Source organism: Crocuta crocuta, unplaced genomic scaffold, assembly GCF_008692635.1.
Source record: "Crocuta crocuta isolate KB4526 unplaced genomic scaffold, BGI_CrCroc_1.0 scaffold28, whole genome shotgun sequence".
Taxonomy (NCBI): Eukaryota; Metazoa; Chordata; class Mammalia; order Carnivora; family Hyaenidae; genus Crocuta; species Crocuta crocuta.
In genome coordinates, this window is record NW_027533256.1 from 10054503 (window position 1) to 10075651 (window position 21149).

General features: G+C 40.8%; 1 protein-coding gene across 5 annotated transcripts in view; it reads right to left on the minus strand.

Moving 5' to 3' along the window:
- Positions 1 to 21149, minus strand: part of ERCC6 (ERCC excision repair 6, chromatin remodeling factor) — a 76573-nt gene that overhangs the window by 46766 nt on the left and 8658 nt on the right. For all 5 annotated transcript variants that reach the window (XM_077746387.1, XM_077746383.1, XM_077746386.1 and 2 more), the window contains exons 4-5: positions 19270 to 19381; positions 14761 to 15478 (exon numbers count right to left, since the gene is read on the minus strand). In XM_077746387.1, coding sequence (XP_077602513.1) covers positions 14761 to 15478; positions 19270 to 19381 — 830 coding nt within the window. The remainder of the gene's footprint in view (positions 1 to 14760; positions 15479 to 19269; positions 19382 to 21149) is intronic.

Sequence of the window (21149 nt, forward strand, 5' to 3'; positions counted from 1 at the left end):
GTATAAATAAGCACTATCGGTAATTTCCAGAGGAGAACGGCAAATTTAAGAGGCAGTTTACAGCCAAGCCTAATAATAGTCATATAACCATGAAGTTTAATACGTGATAGTCTTTTTTTTTTTTTAATATTTTTATTTATTTCTAGGAGAGAGAGAGAGAGAGAGAGACAGCATGAGCAGGGGACGGTCAGAGAGAGAGGGAGACACAGACTCTGAAATAGGCTTCAGGCTCTGAGCTGGCAGTCAGCACAGAGCCCGACGCGGGGCTCGAACCCACGAACCACGAGATCATGACCCAAGCGAAAGTCGGATGCTTAACCGACTAAGCCACCCAGGCGCCCCCGTGATAGTCTTTTCATACAAAAATTGTAATGACCTTTTTGTGCTTTAACTTCTAAAGGCAATCTTTTCCTCTCTTTTATTTTTCTTCCTTAAAAATTATCTCCATGCAACTGATGAAATGAAGTACCTCTCAGTGTCTATAATTGTCTTTGCTCTTCTTCTGAGTTTTCTGTAATCTACAAATTTAGTTAAATGCAATGGTATAAGCACGTGATCTCAACCAGGGGCAATCTGGCCATCCTCCCCCCTACTCCAGGGTAATTTGACAATGTCTAGAGACATATCTCGTTGTTACAACTGCTGTGAAGAGGGAGATAATACTACTAGCATCTAGCAGGTGGAGGCCAGGGATGCTGCTATACATTCTACAATGTACAAGACAGTCCTCCATAACAAAATGTTACCTGGTCTCAAATGTCAATAGTGCCAAGTCTAAATAAAAACCCCTGGTAGATAAGTATATCTATTATCGGAACTGAGAAACCAAAATGAGGGGTGACACCTGGGTAGCTTAGTTGGTTGAGCACCTACCTACCTCTTGGTTTCAGCTTGGGTCATGATCTCACAGTTCATGAGTTCAAGCCCTGCATCGGGCTCTGTGCTGACAGTATGGAGCCTGCTTGGAATTCTTGTGCTTTTTTTCTCTCTCTCTCTCTCTCTTTCTCTCTCTCTGCTTGTCCCCAACTTGCGCAAGTGAACGCGTGCACTCTCAAAATAAATAAACTTAAAAAAAAAAAAAAAAAGAAACCAAAATAATGTACATACATTTTCCTGGTGTATATATTTGGATTCTCGCTACCTAGTATCTGAAATTTAACAAGCAAGCAATTTCGTATGATATTCCTCAGATATTCCTCCAAATTCCTTACTATCAGAACTCAAAACCAAACATCTGCAAAACAAAAGATACTTGTATTTAGCAAATTTATGAATAATACAGAACTCGTAAGAATCACAGAAATTACCATACTTACTCAAAAGTACTCCATTTTGCAATTACACAAAGATAATTCGTAAGAATCACAAAAATTATACCCACTTAAAAATACTCTACGTTGCAATTACAGAAAGATAATTTTACAGGAAGAAAAAGAAAAACACCAGAAGATGCTGGTTTTAGAACTTTGGCATAAGGTCATTAAATATTTTACACACAAGAGTATCACATATTTAACTCCACTGATAGATGATAGCTATTTCCTTCAACTCAGCCAGTAAATCTTTGTGGCTGTTAAGCTTCCCACTGCATCACTCTGCGTCAACAGGGTTCAGCTCCCTCCTTCTCCTCCCTCCTAAAATGTACAGGCATCATGTCACCACAAAACACAGCACCTAGGAAACCACATAAGCCACTACAGAAATTATTGCATTCCAGTGCCTTCCGCTTCATAAAGATAAGAAGAGCCAAACATTTATTCAGTTTGGCTAAAGGATGACTAAAGGTGGTAGGGAAAAATCATTATTGCCTACAAGTATTTGTACCATTGTGAAGACAAATCGCCCCAGCAGAATCATACACACATATTAAAGACAGAAAATACCAGGGTTACAAAACCACATGCATATGCGGCTCAGTCTAAGAGATCCTTCTGCTATATAAAGCAGTAATTCCTCATGGGGCTTGTAGCCAGAACACACTTCTGACCATCTCACCGAAGCCTACTGAAGCAGTGCAGCACCAAGTGCTGATGGACAAGAAGGAGCACATGGCAGACTAGGGGGTTGGAGGAGTACCACATTCACCTGATGCCTTTCCCATCCTAGATGCCATCGAGGGTCTTAAAGTTACTCTGTTCTGCGTGTGTAACCTGTTTGTTGCCAGGTTTGTAACCACCTGGCAGGCTGTAACCTGTTTGTAACCACCTGGCAGGCTGGGCGACCTGTCTGGCCAGCAGGTGTAAAGGGATCTCTGTGCTATGAATAAATTGGGTTTAACACATTGAATAACCACAGGCCAAAACACAAAAGTCTGCACCCGAATGGTCTAGACTCAAATCCTGACTGCTATTTATTAGTTCTTTAACCCTCAGCAAGTAACTTCACTTCTTCAGCACCTAAGTTTCCTCAAGTACGAGACGGGGAAAACAATGGCATCTACCTCCCTAGATTTAGGGGGATGAAATGAGGTGTCACATATAAAGCAGCTGGCATGAGCCTAGAACGTAAGCGTTTAACAAATAAATTTACACATCATCATATCTGCTTACTGAAATCCTCACACAAACTCACAATGCTCGGAAGCTGTTACTATTGCTATGTTCACATATAGAGAAGGAAGTGGAGTCAATATATAATCCAATATAATCCATCTGTGATAATGCAATGCACCACAAGTGTTTATTAACAGAATTTAATATGTATATGTGAAAAAAAACCATGTTTGTTAATCTAATGGATGCTCAGAAAATTATTATGAATAATGTGCTCAACATGAGTAAACACACTTACCCATCAGAAGATACCAGCCGGAATACCTCAATTTTAAAATTCTGTAATAGATTTATAAACAGTAAACTGTTGTGAAGTACAGCTGCTTCTTACAGGGCAGTGACAAAAAAAATAGATACAGAATGACTTAAAATTGGTTGGGGTTGGGTCAAGATTAAGATCTGGGCCTCAGTGATTTAAAAATCTTAAAAATCAGCTATGGCCCCAAAATATTTTGTCTAAATTCTGTGTTTCGATAAATAAGCCAGATAATGAACTTTAAAAGCAGAAAGGGGCAGTAAGTAGTCCAATATTTACATTTTTGGAAAAGAAATAACTTTTCCATTTTTTTATCCTCACATTAAAAAAAAAAAAACTCCGCACGTGTAATAGTCACAGCTGCAGCCACATAAAAGCAAGTGGGCCTAGTGTTCCCTGGCAGCGTTTCTAACTCTTTGCAGGACTGCCATAGTCCGCCCGCTAGCGACTCCACTGGCAGCCACTTAGAAAAGAACCCAGTAATAAACATAAACTTACCATTCCAATCAGATGCAGGCAGAGAAAATGCTCCCTGGCTTTGCTACATTCATGCAAGAATGAGAACCTGGCCCAGGCTGTGGGGCCTCGGGCTGATATCACAGTAATGATCTGTCAGCAGCAATTCGGACCCAGGGCCAGGGTACTGGTAACAGTGCACAGCTAACCAGTTGAACTCTACCAGGAACAACACTTCCTCCAGTTGTTAGGGCACCTTGTCAACAGAACCCTAAGAATACACCTGAGAGCTAGCTGCCACCATTTAAGGTTATTTATTTTCAAAAAATTTCCAGAATGCCAAGGATGTTTAAAATATATATGATAAAATAAAATACATAAAAATATATAAAAATGTTTTTAAGTATAAAAACACAGTTAAATGCCATCATGCCATACCCTGCAGTTTCCTATCTGTGTCATCTGCATTCCTGTACTGTCCCCAACCTCCCCTCAAACACAAATATCCACACCCTGCATGGACCCTTCAGACCTCTGCTCAAGCAGTGCCTGCAAGGGACACCTTCTCTGATCAGCCAAAGTTAGAGGTCCTGTCCTCCGGGTGCACCTTGGATACACCTGGTGTTTCTACTAGAGCACTCACCAAGTGTTCAGCACCATTTAAAAATCATATCTAATCTTCCCCATTAGACTGTGGGCCACCTGAGGCCAGAACCTGTTTTAATCATACCACCAGACACCAGTGTAATGCCCACCTTAACACAAATACCCAGTAAATGCTGAATGAATGAATGAATGCATGGGGTTCAGAACTGGACTGGGGATAAGGAAGACATCACAGACAGAAGAGTGGCCTGAAAATGGTCATTCAAAAATGGGTTCAAGAATTGTCCTATCCTGGGTGCCTGGGTGGCTCTGTTGGTTAAGCATCTGACTTTGGCTCAAGTCATGATCTCACAATTCATGAGTTGGTGTCCTGCATCTGGTGAGCCCCACTTTTCCTCTCTCCCTCTCCCTCTCTCTCTCTCTCTCTCTGCCCCTCATGGGATCCTCTCTTCCTCCCTCTCTCTGTACCTTGCTCACTTCGCGTTCTCTTTCTCTCTCAAAAAAATAATTGTCCTTTTTAAAAAAAAATTTTTTAATGTTTATTTTGGAGAGAGAAAAAGAGAGAAGAGGGGAAGTGGTGGAGGGGCAGAGAGAGAGAGAGACACAGAATCCAAAGCTGGCAGCACAGAGCCCGAGGCAGGGCTCAAACTCACAAACTGTGAGATCATGACCTGAACTGAAGTCAGACATTTAACTGACTGAGCCACCCAAGCACCCTAAGAATTGTCCTGTTCTGGCTCATGTATAGCCTACCTCCTGCTGCATTCCCGCTCTTTTTACATGTATGATGTTAAAGAACTACTGGTAGATACATCCATTAGATAAACATGGGTAAGATCCGCTACAAAAAACGAGGCATGACAAAGTCAGAGAAATTCTTGATTTTGTAAGAAGAAAAAAGGACAGGAGAGAAAACTCATTATATTGAGTAATAAAAATGTGGCAAGTTATTTTCAAGTCCTGAGTTGTATTTTAGGTTCTCCAGTGGATTCACTTTGCAACAAAACCAGTTTCTGCACACCAGCCCTTGGGAAGAATCAGAAGCCCCAAGTTTGCGTCCAAGTTTCCCTAGGACCAGGTGGAAAAGGGTGAGCAAAAGATTCAACTTTATTATGAAAGAATTCATCTTCTAAGGGGGGAAAAAAAAACCCAAAAAATGTTTAAGTAGCCCTACAATAACAATACTAGAAAGGAAATAATGTTTTTGATGGCCCTACCATCTTTTTCTTTAATCTAAATACATAATATTCACAGCTGCAACCAAATAAAATGAAGTATGTTATTCACTCGGGAGGTTTCCTAACTCCCACAGTTCCTCAGACTTCCGTGGCAGCCCCGAAAGGAGAATCCAGTAAAAACACAGATTTAAGATGCCCATTGAGAAGCAAAAACCAGATGTGGGCAGATAGCTGCATCTCCGGTCTCTAACAGGCAAGGAGAGGTGTGAACTTTAGGAACCTCATTAACACCACTGCATTTGTATCCTTGGCCACAAAATGAGTCAAATAAGAGGTTCATATAGCACTAAGTGATAATGTATATACTAGACCCTTGGAAACTTTTTTTTTATACGACATGCATGTCAGGTGCTATCTTACAATTAATTATTGGTAGATTACACACAAAAAAGTAAAACTGAGAAATCTTAGTTAATTGCAGGGTACATGTGAATTAAAAATAATTGTGAAAACACCTACTGCAATCTTGGGGAGGCAGGAGTCAGGTGTAGCCCCTGAGTCTAGAAGGCCTTTGTGCTATTACACCAATATCATCAACCAAGATTAAGATTATCAGTCCACTTGGGGAACAACATCCTCCATACCTAAGATAGCAAGGAGTGTGGAAATCAAGCCTTACAAGGCACAAGAGAATGACCTGGAATACTGACCTTAGAACAGAGGAAACTGTGAGGAAGCAATGTGTAATCCTCACCTATCCACACTTAGAAGCAAGGAGCAGGCTGTGCCCCCTGGGCAGAGGTCTAGCGCCCCCTAGTGTGTTCAAAGGAGAAATATTTTTTTATTTCTCCCCAAACAACTACTGATAATGTGCTTATATTTGTACTTTTTTATCACTAAGTGGACCTTACCATATTAATAAAAAAAAAATGTATAAAAGGAGAAAAAAGCCTAATGTTAACGAAACTAAGTATTTAATAGCTAATGATCTGGCTATGCATACCAATACCAATTGTTAAACTGCCTTTTACTTTGGAAAGAGGATACCTTTTCATATATATCAGTATCTACACTGATACTCTTCTTCATGATTCTCACAGACCTCTTACCAACTTGACGAAATCGTTTTAGTAAATGTTTTACCTGGTGGGCACATAAATAAAAATAGCTAATATTTATTGAGTGCCTGACAGAGGCCTAATATCTTAGATATATTATCTTTTGTAATCCTCATACCATGCGTGAAGAAAGTACTGCCATAACCCTCATTTTACAGCTGAAAAGATATACAGAATCTCACAGTTACTAGGTGAGACTCTGGCACTGGACTCCATGGCCTGTGATTTCTAAAGCCCATGTCACATATGACCTCCCTGAGTAACATCGGCTAGCTCTGGACCAGCTGTGTTTTGAAACTACACATATAAAGATCCATATTAGGTATATATTTTTTAACTCGGAGTCAGAAAACAAATATTAAGTAATAACAACTAATATTTACTGATGCTCACCATGTGCTAAGCACTGTTTTAAGCAATTTACCTGTATTAATTTATTTACTCCTACAAACCCTATGAGGCAGATACTATATATATCTTTTTCACAGTTAAAGAAAAGTAGAGACAGATTAAGTGGCCTGGCCAAGATTAGCAACATGAAGATTCAAACTCAGATAATCAACCTCCAGATTCTATTCCTATTACATAATCTTGTCTTTTAAACCTATTTTCCAAACTCCCTAAAACCACCTCTTTTCTCATAGTGCAAGCCAAAGAGTCAATCGCTTCTTTAACGGCTGTATAATGAAAACAACTGTACAAGAGCAAACCAAATTCTAAAACTTCAATTCACATTTGTCTCAAAAGATGTCCTTTCCTACCTCTATATTGCACAAAGTGAGTCAAAACTTACTCTTTACTGTACACCTGCTAACTTTTTCCAACAGTAAAATCACCTTAGCAATTCTTCTGACTACAAATAATCTAGAGTGAACAAACACATATCACGTATTTAATTATATTAAATTATATTATATAATATTTAATTAACAAACAAACCAATGTACTCCTATACCAACCCACAAAAAAGCCAAAATATACCTATCAATAGGAACTGTCAAGCATTAGTAGCTTCAGACCGTATACTAAGAAAACGAACATGCCTACTCCCAAAACTCCAAGGAAGTCATATACTGAGCTGCTTGAAATTCACAAGGGACATGACTGCTCGGCCTTCACTTTTACACTGCAAGGGCCACCAAGCTTGGAGTGCTTCAGACCTGCACTGTGAGGGAAAAGCCACGCATCACATTGTTAAATCATTACAGGGTGAAATTTCAATCTCTGGCTCATTCTGCACTTTACTGCAATATCCATGAAAGAAATCTACAACAGAAGCACAATGAGTACAATTTGATTTCTAAAAATATATTCAAGGCACCAAGCTGGGTATTTAATATAGTTTGCATTTCTGTAGTGCAATAGGTTTTCTATTTCAGACAGCTAAGAATCCCTTACAGATTAGTCTAATTTGCTAAATTGAGATACTCAGTGTTTTACTTTTGTTATCTGCCTTTTTATGGTCTATCTGGGTGGACTTAATTGGCACATCTGAGCAGATGAAATACCCTCAGTTAGGAGTCCACATCTCACTGAGTAAATTAAGACTGATGCAGACAATTATGCACTGAAACTGAGAATGAGAGGTGTGTGCAGAGCATCAAGCAGAATTAGTCTTCATTTGTGTCTTAGCTTCGTCATTTCAAAGAAGCCAAGATTCTAAGAAAACTCTTTAAGGGAGTAACTTTTCCTTCTGTCTAAATATAGACTCCTAGGGAGAAAAAAAAAAAGAGAACATAGGCTTATTTCTTGAGAAATTAACTCCTAGAAACTGATGGTACTAAGAACAATCTTCAAATCACTATGTTTAGGTTTCTTGATCAAATCTACATTAAACTTAAAGATTCAGATCTTAGACATCGAATGATTTGGAGATAAAACATTTTTTACAAAAGTTACAAGCTCTACAATGTAATTTGGCCTTTCCTATATGAGACCTCCCTGAAAGTGCTAAATCATCATCCAGTGCAAACAAAGACCCAACTGAAGAATTAATGAGAGAATCCCAGAGCAAACGCAGCCAGCTCTAGGCAAAACCAGAGAAAGAGGCTCTGTGAAGACAACAAAATGAAGACAGAGCAGCTAGGAAAGAGCTCAAGAGGCACGGCTTTCAGCAGCATTTCAGGCACAGAATGGGACCCACAAAAAGTGTGGAGCTGGTCCGCATCAAGTGACGGCAGAAACCTGTTGCTAAGGCAATGCTCCTCAGTCCAACACACCAACCAAGCTGATAGATCACTCCCGCTGACCCAATCTTCCTTCGGATCCCTTTCCCTTCTCCAGCCTTCTCCATTTACTGCTGTCTTGGACAAATGGTATCAGCTTTCTGGGCTCAGGTTCCTATCTCCTAGGGTTTGTGAGGATGAAAGCAGAGAACCATCTGACACAAACCACTGCCAACTAGTAAGCATTAAGTGATGCTGGCTGTAGTTGTTCTCATAGAAGCTCCTTCCAGCCCCCGCATGCCACCCTTGCTCAGGCCGTCGAGGCCTCCAAATTTCCATATCCAAGAGACTTTTTTTAATATTTATCCTACTTGGCTTGACCCCTCTAAACACCTGAAAATGTTGACAGCCTTTCTCTTCTAGAACTATGCCAAACCCTCCAAACCAGGATCCAACTCACTCTGGCCCCAGTAGCCCCAGTGCTTAAGGGGAAGGACAACAGAGATACTGTTTACCCAGATGATTAAGCCTTGCAGTGTTAGAAGATAATCTGTAAGATTTACATAATATATGGAGTTATTTGCCTTTTCTAACTCAAAATTAGTCATGCAAAACAAAGTAAAAAAAAATGGGGGCAAAAAAGAAAAATCTTTAAGGTTTAAAGTATTTTATTAAATGTATTTATTAAAAGCCAGTTAAGGGGTGCCTGGGTGGCTCAGTCCGTTAAGTGTCTGACTTCAGCCCAAGTCATGATTCTCATGGTTCACAAGTTCGAGCCCCACATCGGGCTCTGTGCAGACAGCTCAAAGACTGGAGCCTGCTTCAGATTCTGTGTCTCCCTCTCTCTCTGTCCCTCCCCCACTTGCACTGTCTCTCTCTCAAAAATAAAATAAACATTAAAAAAAAGTTACATCAACAGGCATCATGACTACATATGCGGGTTACACAAAACCATGAGGAAATTCTATCCCCATCTGTACCATACCTGTCAAGTCTTCCAGACTACCTACAATCACCCCAAGTCCTCAGCCAATTGGTTTAAGTTTTTGTTTTGGTTGCCATTACAGTGAGGGGAAAGCAGCTAAGTGCTGGTTCTTAGTGCCACCTTGTGGTCACATTTAGATATTACATATCCACCAATTCACAAATGCAAGGAAAATGACATTTACAAAACCCTGTCCTGGCTTCAAATCCCAGTTCTACCTCTTACCAGGTCATATAGACAAGTTATCAATCTGAACAGGAAATGACCAAGTGTCTGAACAGCCCACTATAACTGTAATAACTGAAAGATATGTATGCATAGGATCAAAGCCTAGAATGAAATGTAGACAAATGACATAAAAAATAGAGGTATAGGTAGTTTTTTTTTAATCTTAAATTTATCATAATTTCATTACTTAAAAAAACAAGGAATCATCCAAAGTGCAAGGTGGAGGATGTGGAAAGCCTTCAAACCATTCACAGGTAGTAGCTCAAATCTGTTTCAGGCTGCAATCTCAGCAGTTTAGCCCCCAGAACCACCGGATAATATCTGGACACTCAGGCACCGCCTACTGAAGTCTGTTACCTTGTTTCACTCACTGAGGTGGAGACGGAACGGGGGCGTGGGAGGGGGGAGATGTATTGCAGCAGTAATACCAAGCTGACTTTGGGCTAGAGTAGAGAAAAGCTACATTTTCAAACCCCAATATCCTTAACCAACAATTCTTTCCAACTGCATCAAGGGTTTCCTAAATGGGAACATATGAGGAATGCCACCAACCTCACCTCAGAATTACGGGGAGCCCAAAGTATGAGCGCAGTACCCAACTCCTTCTACCCTGACCTGCCGCCTCAGACACTCCAAGCTGAGTCCTGAAGATGTTTTCCAGGTGATTCTGAAGCACATGCTCTGATAAGATGATGATTATATACAGCACTTAGCTGAATGAACTGACCTCAAAGTTCGTCTCCAAGCCCTTTCCTATGTAAACACAACACACTTGTGCAGGGTACAAAAAAGAGGATTTTAGTAACATATACAAACTGAATCTGCCAAAAGCTACCGCCTCCAAAAGGAAGAGTATCCACATTAAGTAGCTCCCAAAGTTGACAGGGCATCAGAACAACCTGGAAGAGCTTTTTAAAAATTACGACCTGGAGCCCCACGCTAGACTTCTTGAATCTGCACCTCCAGCGGCAGGGCACCCAGGTGATTCTGCAGAATCAGCCTGTAGGCTGGGAACCTCTGCTTTAGTTTATGCTAACTGCCAAGAAAATAAACCCTGTTACTATTATATAATGTCTGCCACACAGAAATAGAAAGAGCTTCAGGGTATGGGTTTAAGTCAGATTATACACACTAGCCTTAGTTGTCCCAGCAGGAAACAAAGCTCACTTGGAAGGACATCCTCTCACTTAGGATATAACCTGACCTACAGCCCAAGTCTGACCCAAGCAGTGCCGACTGCAGCTGGAGAAGGAAGCAAGAGTTGGTGACATTTTTCATCTGTGCTCTCTCTCATGTTGGCACATAACTGGCATGAATGATGCTGCTTCCCTCTAAGGCCCCTGTGCCCATGGTAGACATTACTAATGGACTGTGGCACTCTTTCCCAGAGAGTCCAAACAGGGCCTCAGTCTCCTCCTGAACAGACTGCCACTGCCTAAGACGGGAGCTGTCTGGTACGGTGAGGGCTCGCGCCCTGCCTGTCCTACAGTGGACTGACTGCTCAGAAACCATATGTCTCTGCAGACTGCAGCCACCACACCACTATCAAGGCAATCCAAGTGAGAAATAATATGTCTCCAAAGCAGAGCAAGTATAGTATTTTCCTTTTCAATAACCTGCACCCTACGGTCTTTTTCTACATATCTGAACTACTCAACAGACCAGGCCCTGTGCTGGGATGAATGTCCTCCACAAAATCTTCCTCAAATACCTCTCTGAATTCATTACTCCCTTCACACTGCTTAGCGCCTAGATGTGCCCATGTCCCCTAAAAGGCTATAAATTCCTCGCCAGAAACCTGAGGACCCCTCCTAGAGTGCACACACACAACCCTGCAGTGAAAGCAAGGACGACACAATGGCAGCTGCCTCATATCTCATCTGGAAACCAATCAGAAACACTGAGGTAACAAAGGCTGCTGACCTTTGATCACCGTGAGGGGAAAGGTGCACATATGAAATGTCTGGTCTTCTAGGCCACCTTTACCTGTCCTGGCTATACAGACTGGATAAGTGACACCTAAGTGTTCACCAGGGACACATATCACTCAAACACCATGTCCCTCAAACACTGTGTGTGTGTCCATCCTATTAAGTCTTTATTTGGCTTCTGGAGCTCCCAGGCCCCAACTTTCTACAACAGCGATATAGTTTAAGAAAAGCTAAACCTTACAACTCTTACAATTAAGAGCAATACCCTAACAGAAACTCTGCTGTACAAAATTAAAATTAAAAAATAATGGATTTTTTTTAGGATCTGCATACCAATAACGTGAGTAGGAACCGATGGAATATTTACTTCGAAGAACTGGCTCTTCCCTCCTGGGACATCATCAGAAGTGTGAAAATCAAGGAATATCACAGAAGAGACAGCCTCGAAATGCAACTTAGTACAGAGACAGAAGCAGGATACAAACGTGAAAAAGGCAAAAAATACATGAGCAGTTTACAAAATAGCAACACTTCCAAGACTGATCTGAGAGGTCTTGGGTGGAGTCAGAGAAAAGTAGGATCCTAACAGTTATCCTGCTCCAGAAAAGGTTAAGCTGTAGAAAAGGCTTGATAGGAAATTCCCACTTAGCAACAGCTAAGAACAAAGCTGCCTAGTTGGGACTAACTAGAACTAAAAGGCCTCAGACAGATGCTCCCTCCAGCTCAGATAATAAAGGGGGTGAGATGTCTAAGAGGGACCCACTTTCACTTCTAAGTTTAAATGAGCATTATGATTAACAGGATTATAACCAGTACAAGTTCAAAAAAGGCACCTAGCTTAGGTACATACTCCTAAACTGTAACCATTATGAAAAACTCATTTTCTGTGTTGCAAACTCTATGGGGCTTTGATTATCCCTCCTCAAACCACTGCTAAGATGCAAAAGCCTAAGGTTTTTTTGTTTTCACTCAGGGGAATACCATTACAATTTCAATCTGTCTACAAAGATCAGCAACAAGAAGTAACAAAACATAAAAAGTGCTGGCAGTTCTAAAATGTTCTTAATAACGCTTCTCAGTCCAGAGCATTTTCTTTTAACATTCCCCCAATCCAAAGAGTATCCAAGGAGATGCAAAACAAACATTTCAACGTGGTATCTGCAGTTTAACAGCCGTAATAACTATGGCCATGAAATTTTAAGAGCTATAGTATTTTGGTGGCAATTAGAGTTATTGATATTTCTGAAACTCATCTGAGATTTTATGTAACATTAGCAAAAAACTGGCTTTGATACAGCTTTGGAAATAATTGTTCTACAATCTTAACATTATTAAGAAAAATGCATTGCCATGAATTTAAACTAAACCCATATTTAAAATTCAATCAAAATATACTGCTTCTCGTCAAGATACTAATACATTTAAAAATAAATTTAATATTGAATGGGAAGAAAATATTGCTCCATTTACAATCAATATGTTGATATTAACACTTTTATTAACTCCACAGTAGGTAAGAAAGAGACTGACACTGCTCAGCATTCAAGGGTATCCAGCCATACCCTGCAAACAACTCTACAGATATTAAATGTACAAAATAAAGTTAAAGTTGCAATGAGAAGTAAACAAATGTAAGCCACTCCTCAAGGATGCTACTTAAGTTTTACCACTGCATAACTGTAACAGCTCTAGGAACTGATTGAGGTCACAGGTCCTCAAACTGTGTGGAAAAAAACTATGCCACCTCTGCTTTTAAAAGGTTATGCAGCGGTTCCTGGGTGGCCGTTTGTTAAGCATCCTTCTCTTGGTTTCGGCTCAGGTCATGTTCTCATTGTTCAGGAGTTCGAGCCCTAGTCCCAGCTCTGTGCTGATGGCATGGGGCCTGCTTAGGAACCCCTCTCTCTCTCTTCACCCTCCTCTTCCCCCATGATCCTCCCCCAAGCGCGCTCTCTCTCAAAATAAATAAAAATAAATAAATAAATAAAAGGTTAGGGAGTATACAAGATAATCTGAATGTGGGTCATCAGCTCTAAGTAAAAGAAGAAAAAATATCAGGACAACCTGCATTCGTGAAGGCCAGTGGAAAGTTACAAGAAACAATAAACTATGTCTTCCTACATGGAAAATAAAAAAAAAAAACTGTTGAGGACTGGGAAAAAGCCATCCTAGGAGCAAACACTTAAAAAGTAATCTGTTGGGGCACCTGGGTGGCTCAGCTGGTTGAGTGTCCAATTTCCGCTCAGTTCATGATCTCACAGCTCATGAGATCGAGCCCCATGTCAGGCTCTACACTGACAGCTTGGAGCCTGGATCCTGCTTTGGATTCTGTGTCTCCCTCTCTCTCTGCCCCTCCTCCACTCACAATCTGTCTCTCTCTCTCAAAAATAAACATTATAAATTTTTTTAAATTAATAAATAAGGGGATCTTTTTATTTTATCTATTTATCTGTTAAACAGATCCCCTTTCCCTTTGACCTTCTTAGTGTTTAGTAAGCTCATGTGGAAGATCTGAGGCATGGCAGGGTCATGCTCAGTGGGACACACTGGATACCTGCAGCATACAGACCATTTTCCAGAGCTCACAAAAAATACGTAGCAATTGACTTCCTGAATGAAAACATTCACCTTCCCTTTTATCTTATTTGTATCTTATACTGAGAGGGTCATGAAAAGAAAGCCAAAGTCAATCTCCAGCATAAAAATGACAGTGAAAAGGAAAGGTATGCAATGCACACAAAATACACTTTTGGCAGTATGACAGGGGTTTATAATTCTATAGATGACTACTTTCTCAAGACAAGGAAGGAGGAACTTAAGAAAACAAGCTTATTCATTCATACACCAAAGCTTAAATTTCAGCTTCTTTTTGGAGTAAAGTCCTCCACAATTACGTTACTGCTTCAAAAGAAAAAAAAAATCACCCAACATACACTATACAAGCCAGCCTTCCCCCGACCCCTGCTATAGGTGACCTCTGTGAGTGTAAGGGCATACATCTCACACTTCAGTCCTCTGCAGGCATCCTGCCCCAGCCCTTCCCCTAAGCTTTTCTTCTGAGACTCATCCCAAATCTGAATGAAGATACAGAAGTTAGAAGCATTCCACGCATCAGCTCTACTGGGGACTCGGGGGCTCTGCCGGTTCTAGAAGGCTAAGGCTGCAGGAAGTCCAACCTTTGGATAAACAGGGCTCTAAGACATTAAGCTGAATCTAGAATCCTTATTTAATAAAACTGCCGCCTAAGATAAAACAAGCAGAACAATCTGTTTAGATCTGCAGACTGACCTTAACCGCTGCTTATAATAATCTTCATCTCCATCATCTCGGCATCTCACTACTTTCCGACCTCCTCCTCCACAGGTGGCTTCTGCTTCTTCCCCAGAACTTGGAAAAAAGTCATCCTCGATCTCCGGTCCCGTGACTTTTTTCTGCCGTTTCCGGTGCTTGAGCACGGCTTTCAGCGCACAGTCAGGGCCTTCTCCAATCAGCTCAGCCCCCTCGGCCTCCTCCTGCTCCTCCTCCGTGGGGAGGTATTCAGACTCTTCGCCTTCAGAGGTGCCCTCGGCCTTTGGCCTCACGTCGGCCTCCAAAGGTTTCTTTCCTCTTGGCAAACCCACTTTCCCCTGGAAATGAAGAGCCTTTTTCTGAAGCTTCTTGATGTGCTTTTTCAAGCGCTTATCTGTTTTTGAGAGAACTTTGCTTCGCTCACTTGGTTTGTTTCCACTGAGTGTTGTGCTCAGCTCAGAAGAGCCTGAGGCCGCAGTTTTCCTAGCTGCTCTTTTATTACTAGCTTGCTTCTTCCTCTCAAAAGACAATTTTGCTTGATCTGCCAAATACTTTTCAAAGCCTGATGCTTCATCGAGCATTAGTTTTCTAGGCTTTTTCTCCTGTTTCTGAGGGATTTGGGTTCCAAAAGGTGTCATCTGGCCAGTGCGGATGAGCTCTTCCCAAGCAGTCTCCTGGACAGGCATGAGCATGCTGCCGAGACAGGACGGCCCGGGTTCTGAAAGAGGGACGACAATGAACTGGGCACTAGAGCACACCTTTCCAGGAGTACAACAGAAATACTCACTTTCCAATAAATAGTACCTACAAACAACTCACATTTTAAAAACATACCATGGATGTACTAAAGCAAATTATATATAAAAACTAGAATAAAATTTATTACAGCATTCATCATGCCACATTCGATACATTCCTATTCAAAAAGGTGATTTCTTAGTAACTTTTCTAAAATAATGCATTATACATGTACTCTCTGTGTATCTAAAGACAGACCTACTCATATGTAACATACATGTTTCTCTGTGTTTCCTTACCAATTAAAGAGGAGCCCCCAAGGAAGCGATCTCCCAAGTTTCCATGTCACTTCAAATACCAACATTAACATGGACTTAAATTCAAGAGGTAGTAAAACTGAAAACATATAAAGAATCTGTATGCACCTACATAGGTGAAACATAAACATTCGCTCTGCACTGCTCAATGTGACAGTCACCATGTGACTACTTAAGTCAAAAATTCAGTTCCTCAGATTCACCTGCCATATTTCAAGTGCTCACTGAGCCATATGTGTCTAATGGCTCCCTTGATGGACAACACAGACAGCACTTCTATAACTGCAAACAGGTCTCCTGGACAGCACGGTGTTAAATGTGCAAACTAACAGAAAAGAGAAACTAAGTTCGGAAGTCATACCATGGCAATATAAAGTCACCCAGATATCATCCCTCTTTCATTAGCGGAACTTAATCTCTGGCAAAATTACTTCACCCATAGCCGAAATACCAATGTAGTAAGGCTGAACAGGAGGAATCCCTATTCTAAAAATCTACATTTCTTGTAACCAGTTTTTCACTAAACTTGCAGTGATGAACAATACACATCAGAAAGCACACAAATACTAAGTGTTCAGCTCAGTGAATTTTCAAGGAAAAAACATACCCATACACCAACACCCAGATCAAGAAAACAGAAATCACCAGCACGCCTGGGTACACCACCCATCATGCCACCCTCAAGTCTCCACCCTACAATGATGACTGACCATATTATGAATGCCACAAACCAAACGTACTTAGCTTTGAATCTTATGTAAATGGAAATGTTTGTACTCTTGTGTCTGGCTTATTTTGCTGTAAACATCATGCTTGTGAGAGTCATCCTTATTGCTGAATATAGTTGCAGTTTGTTAATTCTCATGGCTATTAGTATTGTATTATATAAGTATACTACAATTTTTCCATTCCACCGTTAATGGACATTTGGGTGGTTTCCAGGTTTTAGCTACTATGAATTATGTTGCCGTCAATATTCTAGTACACGTCCTTCAGAAATACATTTGTACATAATTCTTTGGGTGTGTTAAGCTCTAGCAGACACTGCCAAACAGTTTTCCAAAATGGTCCTATTAATTTTAAGTTCCACCAACAGTGTTTGAGAGTTTCAATTCTTACCATTCTCGCTATTCTGGAAGTTGTGTAATGGTACCACTATGTGGCTATAATTTGTATTTCCCTACTAACTAATGAACTAGGGTACCTCTTCATAGGTTTATGAACCTTCTGAATAGCTTCTTTTGAAGACAATGTTCAAGTCTTTAACCCTTTCCTAAGAGTTCTTTAATACACTCTGGATTCGTGTCCTTCAACTAATACATGTATTGCAACTAACTTCTCCCATTCTGCAGCTTGCCTTTTCACTTTCTTAAGGCTATGTTTTGATGAACAGAAGTTTAGTTGTGATATAGGTCACTTATCAAATCTTATCCTATACAGCATTTTTGTGTCTCATTAAGTTTTTGCCCCAAAATCATGAAGATACTTTCCTATGCTATATTCTAAATGCTTTATTTTACCACTCACCTTTACATTTTTATAATCCTTTCAGAATTTATCTCTCTACATAGTGTAATGGGCCAAGATTCATTTTATCTTGTGAATTAACCCAGTACCACTTACTGAAAAGATGGCACTTCCCCACAGCACTGCACTGCCACATCTGTCATAAACCAAGTAGCCACATATGGGTGGGTCTGTTTGCTGGACCCTATATTCTGTCCCACTGATCTATTTGTCTTTCCTTGTGCCAATACCCACTGTCTTAATTACTGTAGCTTGATAATAGGTCTTGATATTCTGTTCTTCGTCAAGACTGACTTTTCTTGGGATGGCTGGGTGGCTCAGTCGGTTGAGCATCCAACTCCTGATTTCAGCTCAGGGCATGATCTCTCAGTTCGTGAGGTCGAGCCCCACACTGGACTCTGCACTGACAGTACAGAGCCTGCCTGGAATTCTTTCTTCACCCCCCCCTCTCTCCCAGGTTCACGTACTCTCTCAAAATAAATAAATAAACATTAAAAAAAAAAAAAAAAGATGGACTCTTCTTGGCACAATACATTTTTATATCAATTTTAGAATTAGCTTGTCAATGCCTCCACCCTCACCCTATACTTCCCACCCCACACCTTCTCCCTAAAACACAAACACAAACAAAACAAAACCAAAAAAAAACCCACTATAGAAATGGTCAGAGGGGCAAAAGGAAAAACAGGAGAGACTGGGATCCTGGAAAACAGAGGTATCAGCTGCTACAGACAGGCCAGGTAGAACAAGAATGAAAAGGGGCATTTGGAACTGGGGAAGTCTATTAATCCTGAGCAAAGTTTTACCAAAGAAGCAAGAGCAGATAAAATGCAGTGGCAGGTTTTAGGCAGTCAGACAGGAATAATGAGTACACGGACTCACAGTAGGAGAAAGCCTTGGTTATAGGCCCAATGAATTCAGAAACCGAACTTCTAAAAGGTTCATGTCACTATTTTTTTTAATGTTTATTTATTTACTGAGAGAGACAGAGAGAACGCATACTTGCACAAGAGGGACAGAGAAAGAGGGAGAGAGAGACTCCCAAGCAGGCTCCACACTGTCAGCTCAGAGCCCAACACAGGGCTTGACCTAATGAATCATGAGATCATGACCTGAGCTGAAACCAAGAGTCAGGAACGCTTAACCAATTGAGCCACCAAGGTGTCCCAGTCTTGTATTTTTTTTATACTGCCTCAATTCTTCATAATAACTCCCCTGTCTTATTGAATAATTTTCTGGAGCTGGTAGAAGACATTTGTTTGGAAAGCTTAAATGCTAAGGAGCTTCAATCTATATTTCAAGTATTAAATGACTGAGCAGCTTCCAACAATTTCTAAATACACACCCACACACACATACACTCACAGACCACAAAGATAATTCATTTCAGGGCTTATGCATTTTCCCAAAAGGTTTTCCAAAAGACATCCATCCAAAGCAGTAACAAAAAAAACAATTATAGCCATAGTATAACCTGAATGAAGATGCCTTTTCATAAACGAAGTGATGCTTGGAAAGCCTGCCAAACATGTCCCAAAAATATATGTAAAAGCAATTCTACGAATGCTGACTAATGATGTTGGGCCTAAAAATGTAATTTGATCAAGATGTTAGTTGTCTCTACAAAATTAACTACAAAAGAAGGCTAAGCTCCCTAATTTACTAAACATAATACCAAATGTGACCAGGAACCTCTAGTAGATGGAGTTAAACATTTACTTTCATTCTTTAAAAGCCCCACATAACTTGAAAAAGATTTGGTTCTGCAGAAGTAGAGAATAAAATTTTCCTAATTCTGTTTTAACACTAACACAAAGAAACACATTTTTCGGGAACCCTGGCCATGACTGAGGAGATACCCTCCACCAACTTACGGGCATCAGGCACCAATTCAAGAACCAGGAGCCACCGTTCCCAGTATCCTCACCTGTATCCTCCTCCTCTAGACCAGCATGATCTATTTCAACTTGGACCTCTGCTCCTCCAAGGATGGCCTGGAGACGTTTTTGTTTTGCTGTGATCTTCTTTAACTGTTGTTCCTTAAATGATAAAATATTGAATACAGAAAACAGCCATGATTTATTGTTAAATACAAAAGATAAATTTAAACACCTTAATCAAGAGCAAAATAAAACAGAAATTCCATGTTACTATTATTAAATAGAACCTTATTTGAGCAACTGCCACTTTTCTAGCAGGAAGCAGGCCTCAAAGCATTTCCATCAGGCAGGCATAACTGTCCGCACCCACTCTCCTGGCTGAGCCCCACAGCTATCTATGTGCCTGAGTACTTAAGTTCACATGTACTGACTCTCCGCTGACCTACGAGGTGTAACAGCTCTACTCAGTTTTCCCCACTACACACTGGGCAAATTATTAAACTTTTGTTTCTGACCTTACCAACCAATGGGCTATGAGGTCAACAGGCTGTGGAATAAGAAATATAAACACAAATGTTCAAACACTTGGAAAAAGTCAGTCCCCTTTGATAACCTACCATATTTATGATTGTCCTTTATAGTAGTCTACCCAATCACAAGATTTTAAAAGGAATCTAGATACTGGCGAGGATGTGGAGAAACGGGCACCCTCCTACACTGTTCGTGGGAATGTAAACTGGTACAGCCCCTCTGGAAAACAGTGTGGAGGTTCCTCAAAAAATTAAAATAGAACTCCCCTATGACCCAGCAATAGCCCTGCTAGGAATTTATCCAAGGGATACAGGAGTGCTGATGCACAGGGGCACATGTACCCCAATGTTCATAGCAGCACTCTCCACAATAGCCAAAACATGGAAAGAGCCTAAGTGTCCATCAACTGACGAATGGATCAAGATGTGTTTTATCTATACGATGGAATACTACATGGCAATGAGAAAGAATGAAATCTGGCCATGTGTAGCAACATGGATGGAACCTGAGGGTGTTATGCTGAGTTAAAGAAGTCAGACAGAGAAGGACAGATACCATATGTTTGCACGTATAGGAGGATTAGGAGGAACTTAATGGAGGACTGTGGGGGAGAAGGAGGGGAAAAATAGTGGGGGAGAGGGAGGAAGGCAAACCATGAGAGNAGCCTCTGACTCTTGATTTTGGCCTAAGTCATATCTTGTGGTTCACAGGATCAAGCCCCACATCAGTCTCTGCATGGACAGCTCAGACACTGCTTGGGATTCTCTTTCCCTTTCCCCCCTCTCTCTCTGTCCCTCCTCTGCTCACATTCTCTCTCTCTCAAAACAAATATTTAAAAAAAAGGAATATACATTTTGATATACTCTTTTACCCTACCCACCCATCACCCTTCTTTGTCTTATCTCCCTCTACATCACCAGAGCCCAGCTATGTAGTCATTCCTAGGGCCTTGCCAATTAACTAGGCCTAAGGAACCTGGTTCTTCCCAAGGTCAATAATGTTTAAACACCAAATATGAGTGTGGGATAGTAAACTGCATTTCATTTTCTTTCAGTCTTTCCCTCATTTAATCTCATTTAAACAGATTTTAAATTAAATCTCATTTCTCAGGGTACCTGGCTGGCCCAGTCAGTTGAGTGTCCAACTCCAGATTTTGGCTCAGGTCATGATCCCAGGGTCATGGGATAGAGCCTCATGTTGGGCTCCATGTGAGCGTGGAGCCTGCTTAAGATTCTCCCTCTCTATCTCTTTCTCTCTCCCTCTGTCCCTCTCCCCAACTCTAAAAAAAAAAAAAAGAAACACACACACACACACACAGACACCAATTCTCAAAACACAAAACAAAGCAAACAGTGTTTCTCTCCGAATAGTCTAACCATCAATGGACTACCTTAGA